At 51.0% G+C, this 10,147-nt stretch overlaps 1 protein-coding gene across 1 annotated transcript in view; it reads right to left on the minus strand.

Annotated features, from left to right (window-relative positions):
- Positions 1 to 4,491: 4,491 nt before the first annotated feature.
- Positions 4,492 to 10,147, minus strand: part of L3HYPDH (L-3-hydroxyproline dehydratase (trans-)) — a 7,127-nt gene continuing 1,471 nt past the window's right edge. Inside the window, exons 2-7 of the mRNA XM_010002333.1 lie at positions 10,009 to 10,136; positions 9,642 to 9,811; positions 9,187 to 9,309; positions 8,256 to 8,393; positions 7,387 to 7,508; positions 4,492 to 4,717 (exon numbers count right to left, since the gene is read on the minus strand). Of these exons, the coding sequence (XP_010000635.1) occupies positions 4,492 to 4,717; positions 7,387 to 7,508; positions 8,256 to 8,393; positions 9,187 to 9,309; positions 9,642 to 9,811; positions 10,009 to 10,136 (907 nt within the window). The remainder of the gene's footprint in view (positions 4,718 to 7,386; positions 7,509 to 8,255; positions 8,394 to 9,186; positions 9,310 to 9,641; positions 9,812 to 10,008; positions 10,137 to 10,147) is intronic.

Here is a 10,147-nt window from a genome sequence, read left to right on the forward strand (position 1 = left end):
AATTGCTCCCCAGTCAGTTTCCTGGGCTTCTGAAACCAGCTGAACCTGGAGGTCAGTGCCAGCAAGCCAAGAAATAGCACAAGTAATAAATGGCTCCTCTCAGAGTGAATTTACCTTCTGTGCTGAATCATAGCTGGATCCAGCTCATCTTCCACCACCACCCCAGCAGCCTGTGGGTACACTGCTGTGCTGTTTCACCCAGGACAAGCAGCCCAAGCCAGGCTTCAGGGCTTGCCTGCTCTCTGAGCACCAAGCACCAGCACAGCCCCTCCAGCTGGGGCAAGATGAGCAGAATAATCCCTGCAGAAAAATACAAGGATTGTCTTTCCGTTGCAGCTGTTCCAGCTTGCCCTAAAAGAGCCTGGGTTTAAGACTCAGCCAAAAACCCACCCCTAAGATGTGTGGAGCTGAGCACAGTGGTGATGCCCACAGGGATGGGGACAGGTGCAGAGCAGGGCTGCCAGCTCCCCAGGACAGAAATGCTGGAGGGTGTCACCACCAGCCTTCCCTCTGGCAGCTGGAGGGGGTCTTTGCAAGTGAATCCAGCGCAGGACGTGATCCCCATCCTGCTGTCCTGGCATCCCCTTTGCCTTTAACCCCACCCTTGTTCAATCTACTCTGGCTTTAGTCACATCCTCCTGGGGTCTTCCTGGCTGAGCAGAACATCCATCACTCCCCAGCCAGACTAATGCAGTCCCTGGTGTTGTGCCCTGGAGTCTGCTACTTTCACTTTGATTTCCCCCGTGACTCATCCATTTTATGCCACAGAGAGGGATTTACAGCCTATCTCACAGTGGTGATTTCCCCAAGGAAAAATGTCTAGAAACACAGAGGTGTTCCCCAAGCACTTCAGGTGGGTGACTGTAGATGCTACAAGACTCAGGCAGTGTGCTGCCAGCACCACAGCATTAGAAACCCGTTGCTCCTTTGGAAATTGGGAGCAGGGAGAGGCCATGGTATTGGGTAGTGCTTCATTCTCCCCACTGAGCCCCAGTGAAGCCACTGGGACTCACCCCATGGCTTGCAGCAGCAAAGCAGCACAGCACAGATGGGCACGGGGGCACTCAAGCCTGGGTCCCATCGTGGTTTATTCCTCCTGCAGGATTTGGGACCATTTTCTTCTCCCAGTTCTTGGTTAGTGCATTGTGTCTGTGTAAGGCTTTGCACACAGATCTGGAGGCTCAGCCATTTACTATTAATCATCAGAGTCACCACAGAAAAAAATACACATGCAGCTAGAGGGAAGAGAGCAGCCCTGCTGCTGAACTGAGCACCTTGATCAGGACTGATCTCACCAGGCATCAGGCCGTAGCTTTTGCAGCAATGCAGAGCGTGCAGCACAGACTTGAGCCAGCATTGCACAAAATGCCACTTTTCTGATGTGCTTTCCAAATTATTCATTTCAGCCTCTATAATAAACCTTCCAAAGAGCAGCGTGTGTTGAGTTTTATGAAGACCGCTGAATCCATCTTTCAAAATAGGTCCCAGGGAGGGACTCTTAGGGCTTGCACTGCATTGGCCACAACCCTTGCTCTGAATGTTTGCATTTGGGATGTGGCAGTCTTGAAGGGAGAGTGCTTGATCTCCCTAACAAGGAGGAGGCTTTTCTTAGGATCACTAGGGAAAAGGCTGTGCTGTCTGCTCGGGTCTCTGCTGGCATCTGCTGGAAAGGCAAACCAACACCAGTGCTGAAAGAGAAGCAGGGCTGGGGTAATCTCCTTTACCTGAGCTATCCCAGTTCTGGTGATTATTGCTGGTTATCACAGCCCATCAGGCTGTCACTGATGAACTCCTAGTTGTTAATACTTCATCAGTTATGCACAAAGTATTTGCTTTGAACTGAGCCTTCATCTGGAGATTAGGGAGAGAGTGGAAAATAATTACTTGAACGAAACCGATGATTTCAATGGCAAAACTGCCCCTGGCTTCAGTTGGAACTGTGCCTTCTGAAGTGCTTGTCCTTCATCAAGGCTTCATGTTTTCCTTCCAAGATATAACCTGTCTGTTCCATCGATGGCATGTGTATCACTGCCAAATAGCAGGGCAGCCTCACACTGAGGGTGAGCACACTGGGAAGTTGACAGGTGACCGAAGAGCCTAAGGACTAATTTTTAGGTTTGGCTTGGGCTAAGCTTGTCCCTGGTATCCAGGGCTGAACTGGTCATCAAATCCTGTGAACTGCTTTCTCTCTTATGCCAAGTAGCCTGCACTGAACCACTCATGCAGCCTGCAGCCTTTGGCCTGCTGTGTGTGTGTGTCTCTGCTGTTTGTGGTTTATTTAAAACACTTCAGGCTACAAACAGGGATATCTTTTCTCCTACAACAGACTCCTTACTGCATCAAGGACACCCCCCAGACATGCCCTCTGTACCACAGCCAGAGGCTGGAGTTAGGGAGCTGCAGGAACCCCAAGCAGTCTGCCTTTGCCTGCTGCCTGTCCAAAACAAGGCTGAGGAGCTTGCCCAGCTTTCCTCGTTTCTGTCCTCCCCATGGCATTATAGAGCACAGAAACTTACTTTAAGGACCATGGGTACAACACAGGAAGGAACAGGCCTTCTGGGAAGGCAGAACCTGATAGGTTTTCTTTGCCATCTCCTAGATCACAATTAAAATCTTGTATAGACAAAATAAGAGTCAATGAGTAGTGGGACAAAAGCTCTTGAAGCTGTTTGAACACGAGAGCACTCTCTGTGGCAAATCAGCACACCCACAACTCCCTCTAAGCACCTGCCAGCTACCTCAGTAAGAGTTAAACCTGATCTCAAACACTCACAAACACAACATGGCACTTCACACAAGCCATGCATTGCTGGGAAGGGCAGGTATGCAAGAAATTCCTGTCCTGCCCTTCTAACAAGTCACTTGCTGTCAAAGAGCTGCTGAGAAGAGCTGTGGCTTTTCTCTACAGCTTCTCTCTGAAACGGCACAAACACAACGCCCAGCTTGCAAAACCCAGGCCATGCAGGGCAGAGGATCAGTGCTGAGAAGTAATCAAGGGTCAAACCTTTTCCTCATGGGGTTCAGGAGGAACACAGAAGAAAATTCCACTAATGCTCGCCACATGAAAAATGGCTGTATTGAAATTCCACACACAATTAGGTCTCTGCCATTATTCACCTGGCATTTTTTTACAGGAGTTCTCAAGGCTGGGCTGAGAATGATGCCAGGCTGGGACACTTGGATCTCCTGCATAAAAGACAATTTATTTCTTGTCTCACTTACAAAATAATGGTCACATTCACTGGGGTCACAAACACTGGAGAAAGCTGGTAAAACAGTAACAGTGGATTTTTAAAGCTTGTGCAAGAAAAACACACTGGTCTTCCACACTGGACTCTGGCAAAGATACAGGAAGGCTCAATCTTAAGTATCTGGCTCAAAACACTAGTTTAAGGCTTTAGGCCTCTGGGCAAATATAAAATAAATTCAGCTGATTTAAGCCACAAAACCACACTTCCATTGTGCCATTTTCATTTTTTTCAATGGCAGAAAGAGCTGGTTTTAAAACACCCAACTCCAGCAGCAGATTGCTGCCATTAATACAGGAGTATCTGCTCTCTGCACAGAACACATTTTCACACACTTCATAGCACACAAAGAGCACATGGTATTCCTTCACCCCTCCCTTCAGCCTCTCTCACACGGCTCCTCTAATCCTGGTTAAACTCTCCTAGACGTGAGACACTTCTGAGGAGCTCAAGAAGAAAATGCACATCTTGTGCTCAAACCCAGTGATTCCACAGGCTACACCCACACTCTCTTCCTCTGTCTGCCTGGTAAACGCTCATGCCTCATATTTTGAGCTGACTGTACCTGCAAAAAAAAATGTTAAAAGCTGCTGCAACTGTGACAAGGGAAGTTTCATGTTGCTTTCCCTCCCATTACCACCCATCTTCCCTGTCACAACAATTACTGCTTTGTTATGCTTGGGAGTTTGGGTTAAAAAAAAAAAAAAAGTAATTTAAATATTCACTGTTTTAGCCTATCCTACAGTCTGTGACTTTCTGACTTATCAACGTTTCCACATACAATGGGTTAAAGCAACATTTTCCTGCCACGATGTGGTTTTCACAGTGTGGTGTTTTCAGAGTGTCTTCCAGCTGCCCAGCTTTTTTGGCACTTGACAAACAGCTCCACAGTCAGTCAGTCAGTCCGTTTGGCCTCTATTTATGTGTCTCTCAGCTCCACTGTGGCACTTTCTGCAGGACTCTGGAGCAAGCACTGCTTTGTTCTTGCAGTCAAGCTCTTGTGCTGGGCTTGGAGACTATCACCAGGGCGTCAGGCCTGCTGAAAAAGGGAAGGGGAAATTCCTTTCCCTGTGGAGCTCCCGCTGCTCCTAGACTGGGATGCCAAAGCAGAGCACACACGATGGAGAAGAAACCACACGGTGGCTCGCACAGTCTTGTCTCTCTGCTCTCCTAGGAGTTCAAGCACCGCGGCTCCCCGCATCTCCTCAGGGAGACCACCCCAAGCCTTCCATCCCGGATCCCTTCAGAGGCTGGTGTTGGCAGCGTCCTTCTTGCCCTGCAAGGCGGCCTCGGAGGCGGTGTCCGGGTGCCCGTCCCGGCAGAAGAGCACGGCGGGGTTCCTGCAGGCCCACATGGCCGCCTCTCCCCCGCTGGCAGGGCTGGAGGAGGCCGGGGCGCTGCCGGGGGGCCCGTCGTGCCGCTTCAGGTAGCGCTCCCGGTTGGTTCCACCTACCATTCTCTTCCCATAACTGTAAACATCAAGAGTTATCAGTCCTTGAGGCAGACACTGACTAGCAAACATGCTGTTAATTTCAGCAACTGCAGCTACTTACAAGGGGCTTAACTGAAAAGTAAAATCACAAAAAGAAAATTAGTTCTATCCTGGCTCAAACCAGGACAAATGGCTTATGTTTAGATAAGATTTCCATGTTCCTCTTGAGCTGGGGAAGTTTACATTTTGTTGAAATGATGAGTTTAGAATACAGAATTAATATTTTTTAAAAATCTCTAAAAGCAGAAAAAACAAAAGTGGAAACAGAAAAATGAGCCCCTATACAGAGGCAAATAAACTTCTGTTTTCAGTTAAATCTTCCAGCCCCCAAAATGGAAGTGATGCTTGATTTGATTAAAGGTAGTGTTATGGTCAGTTTATTCTGGTACCATTTTCCATGTCTCAGATATACCAATTATAACAGTTACTGGTGATGTTAGCCATGATGCCAAGGAAAGAAGTGTCAGAGGCATCAGCACTCACATTTCACTGATCAGGTTAAAGGGGCAGGTTTCTTTCCCTGTAAGCCAGGTCATAGTGATCTGGAGAACTAACAAGACTTCCAGTCTCCAGCCATTGCCAGCAATAAGCAAACCCACCAAGATGCTATTAAAGGCAATGGTGTTCTGCAACACACTGCTGAAATTTCCGTTGGATTATTCTGAAGTTTCAAACCCTTCTGATTTGAAATTTTGAAAGAAAAAAAATAATCTTTTCTCTTTCAAAGATCAGTTGGGTTGGGCTGCATTCACAGTGCCTGTTCTTAAAGGTTGTTATCCTAATTTTACATCCCATTCTCTCATACAGTGGCTAAGATGAGCACAATTTTATGCCTGCATAATTTCATCTCCAATTGCATCTACTGCCACAGCATAAATAGAAAGTGTCTCTTTGATTCACCTCCATTCCAGCCTCTCTTTTGATGCAAGACAAGAATAAAAGCCTTGCACAAAAGATTACAGGAGTTCTTTTATTAAGGAGGATACTTAAGTTTCTGTGTGTTGGAATAAGCTTGAATTTCAAACTTTTGGGCAGTTGATCTGGAGCACACTTAAATCGTAAGAGAAGATACACAGTGGTAGTCCTGCTCTCCCCGCACGGGCAGCGGGAGCTGCTCTCCTCCCGCTGCAGACACCTGCCCCTCCGTGGAGAATTTGAGGATAACGAATGGATAACGAAGGCTGCCAGCCAGCTGGGGGGCTGAAGAGCTTCCGAGCTTTCTCTGCTGGGCTTTTTGGGACTTGCCCGCCCCACGTCTTCCTCAGGAGTCCTGCTGGGGAGGCCTCATGACAAGGGAGATGCCCAGAAGCTGGGAACACGGGGAGGAGTTTGGTCCTGCGTGCGGCAGGTCTGCTCCTGCATGTCAGCGCTTGCAGCCCTGGAGCAGGGGCTGTGCGGGATTTACCCGGGGGTCAGAGGAAAGCTGGGAGCTACAGCGCCAGGAAACAGCTTGGAAAACCTCTGCTGGCAGCACAGCTTCTCTCTGAATGAGAGGATTTGTGTTTCCTCCCGTTCCGAAGCTGTAATTTTCAAGAAATTCCTCCCAGGCTTTTCCGTGCCAGCCTTTCCCAAGCTCTCAGGTGTGGTTTGCTCCCGTCTGCTAGCAGCCATGAGCTACTGTGCCACGACCATTCTCAGGTCTCATTTTAACAAGGCACACGCCCACAAGTGCCTTCAATGAATGCACACTGTTTTGCCCAGAAACACAGTGGAAATGACCAGCCTCAAGTGGTCTGAAGCTCTGCTTCTGCCACTGCAAATGCTTGCCTACAGACCAGGGCTTGTTTTTGTCACCAGCAACCCCTCCCTTGAGGGGCTCCAGCAAAGCAGATACTGGCTGCACCTCGCTGAGCAACCGTCCTGGGCTGAGGCAAAATCATCAGTAAATAATTCTACAAGCAAAGGTCATAGTGGCTCAGACCTTTGAATACAGCTGCTCCTGTTGAAAGTTAACCACAGGGTGTTTGCAGCCAACAGGCAAAGATAAGCAGGGGAGGAAGGTTTAGGGGAGCAGCAGAGCATGGACACATAGTGGGGACTGCAAGTTCTGAGCAAACACGTGTATCCAGCCCCAGGGCACAGGAGGCCTCTGGCAGGGGTGAGGAAGAAGGTATCTGGATGGGCCTGATCAGGGCAGGCTGGGGAAGCTGGGCCATGAGACAGAGCAGGGTGGCTGGCTGAGTGGGAGCCACGGAGGGAGGGCAGGCAATTCAAACCAACAGCCCTGAGACACTTGGCAGAGTCCTGGAAATGAGCTCCAGGAGGGGAAAATGAGGAGAAAGGTAGTATCTTCAGCTGGCATTTAATTGGCTTTGAAATTGGTAGTTTGCAGAAGGCACATAAATTTGAAGACAGCCCTCCAAGGCCAGCTCCAATTTCTGCGAATAATTATTGAAAAGAAAGAAGAGAAAGATGATGGGTTCTCAGAGCAGCCCGTTACATGCTGATCAAATTGCACCTGATACGCTAATCACAAGAGGGGAACGCTGCCTGTTCTGAACCTCGGCAGATGCCACCACACCACCAAAGGCTGGTGCTGGTGGTTCCTGTTGCTCTGGCATACCGCGGAGAGGCAGAGCAGGACTGTGTGTGCAGGAGAAGAAAAGCACCAGCAGAGTTTGCCACTGCCCGTGTGGCTCAGGTCACCTGAAGAAGAAGCCGTATTTCAGCGGGTCCTCCTCCTCGACAGTGAAGGTGGCTGTGCCGGTGTAAAAGGCTTCACCCGAGACTTCCACCACCACAGCACTGTAGTCCCCAAACTTGGCCTCCTGCCAGAGAGATTAGGATCAGGAGAGAGGTGACAACCTCTCCCAACCCCATGAAATGCCAGGGACATTATGCAGAGACTGAGCACTCTGTCCTGCCCAGGCACATCCCTACATGTGCAGCAGCCCTGTTACCACCTCCCCTTGCCTGCCTGAGCTCCGCACCTGCACAACTGCTGCTGCCCCTGCTCTGAGCCCACCATTCCCTGCCCTGGAGCAGCCTAGGTTTGCCCCAGAAGAGGCAAACAAGCTGCCAAGGTGTCAGGGATCAAGAGCTCCCTGAGGCAATGTCCAAACCTTCAAACCCAGATGCTGCCAGATGCCACGGAGCCAGAGCTGGGCCTGGAGGAGCAGATGGACACATCCAGCTTCTGTGTCTCTGATCAGACTGTAAGAAGGGAACTAAAGGGGACTAAACCCATGAACCCACCCTGAGCTGCTAGTGAGAACGGACCAGACTGACTTGTCTACATCAGCCTCAGAGATGTGTCTAAGCCCAGAGCTTTTCTGATGGCTGAGAGAGAACTTGTCGGGAAGCCATGCAGTGAAACAACCTCTTAACTGTTCCTTGCTTCCCAAATGAAAAATTCTGAAGCATGAGGCATGTGGGAGGGCAAAACCCCCAGGCACTTCCCTCCTTCCATCCGCCCCTCCCCAGGCACAGGAAAGCTTTTTTGCTTCTGAGCCAAGGCAATAGCCTTTTTCCAGCAATCCTCCAGACAGAGGGAATGTCCAGCACAAGCCACTTGCCTTCACTGCCTTCCCAGTGAACAAGGACCCTGTGGTACTGCTGCGGAAGGTTCTGGTCTGACCCAGCTGGATGAGCCCCTTGTGGTACTGCAGGGCGATGCGAGCTGTCACCCCTGAGCCTGTCGGGCTGCGGTCAACCTATGTCCAGGGGAGAAGAGGAAACAGCTATTTTGGGGTTGGAAAAACAATCTTGCACCCTCAGTTCTCTTTGTCACCTTTATGCTGTGCACAGGGGGAACAGCTGCCTAGCCCAGGGGTTTGAATAGAATCCGAGTACATCACAAATGAGAAAGACAAGATAAGCTGTTCTGGGGCACTTCTGGATTGTAACCAGCTTTTGCAAACTACTAGGGGTGAGGGACCTGCTAAATATTGAGGCTAGTTAGGGAGTGCTTGAAAGCTTCCTAATGTCACAGCAGAAAGACTGAGAGGGCCAAGGATCAGTACTGCCTAACTCTGAGATGGCTCCTCACCAGCCTAGTTTTTAAAACCTCAACAAATACGGCACTGAACAGCTTCCCAGGTGGTCTGTCCCAGTGCTCCACACTGCTCCCTGCTTGGAAGTCCAACCAAAAACTTCCCCTGCTATTTATGTGACACTTCACCCATGGCAGACAAGGATAAAAGTTTGCACCAGCAGCTGTTCCCTACATCAGGACTTCAAGGACACGCACTATGTTGGGATCCCACTTCACCCCTTAACTCCTGGGAAATTTCGAACTATGGGGCCTGGGTATGAACCTTTTTAAAATGCCCCCCATCTAAGATGTGCAGAAGTGTTTCTGTCATTAGGAGGTAAAACTGCACAAGGCCCAACTCCTCAGAGACATCGCTGCAGCAGAAGAAAAGGTTGCTGCCCACGAGGAGCAGAACCACCCCTTGTCTCTGCAGAGGAGGCAAGAAGGGAAAAAGGGGGTGCTCGTTTCTGTACCTGCTGATCTGCAAACACACAGATGTTGGTGGTGGGCTCCTCACTGAAGGCATCTTTCCCATCTGTCAGGATGGTGCCGTAGAGGAACGCCAGGTCTTCGCTCTCGGGGTGATGAAGCTTGAACTGGGAACAGCACAGAGAGGGTCACCAACACCCACAGCAGCTGGGCAGCCACAGGACACGCAGCACAGTTCCCTTGAGAGACCAGAGGAAGGGAAGAGGCCACACGGCTGCATTCCCACCTCTGCTTCTCCAGGAACAGAGACAGACACAGCAGCAGGGAAGCGAGCTCCTCCTCACGTCCTCGTGAGGCTGGAGGAGGGCTGAGAAATTCAACGTGGGGCTGGCAGGATGGGCCTCCCTCCCACCCTGAGTGTCTCAGGGGAACGAAGGGCCTGGTTCTGGTGCAGCCACCCCGAAGGGCAGACACTGGGTACCAGAGTTTCCCACCATACCTGCTCCTTCACTGCCTCGGTCACGGCGCTCGCTGCACCCACGAGGTCTCTGGTGTTGGAAGAGCAGACATCGAGGCCCAGCTGCTGGGCACTGAGGAAGGCATAGAAAGTGCCACCATAGCCAATGTCAACCACCACCTTCCCGTGGCCGGGGACGTCGATGGCCAAGTCTAAGCCGAGAAAGGGAGGGTGGTGAGAAGGAGAAACCCTGCTGAGCCCTGAGCCAGCAGGGAGAAGGGCCCCAGCAGCACACACATTTTGTCATCCCCGACGGCCCCATCCTGCCTCTGGGGGACATGGGAATTCAGGAGGGGTTTCCATGCCGCCACCCCCCCCACCCCCCCTCCAGAACCCGCTCGGTCCCCACCGGTGGCGGCGTCGAAGGCGGGCACGCTGTGGAAGCGGACGGGGTTGCCGCTGCGGTGACCGTCCCAGGGGACGAAGGCGGTGACGGGCCCGCAGGGGCAGCGCAGGCGGACGGGGGTCTCGGGGCTGCTGGGGTTCTC

This window comes from Chaetura pelagica, unplaced genomic scaffold, assembly GCF_000747805.2.
Source record: "Chaetura pelagica isolate M959 unplaced genomic scaffold, ChaPel_1.0 scaffold1007, whole genome shotgun sequence".
In the NCBI taxonomy this organism is placed as follows: Eukaryota; Metazoa; Chordata; class Aves; order Apodiformes; family Apodidae; genus Chaetura; species Chaetura pelagica.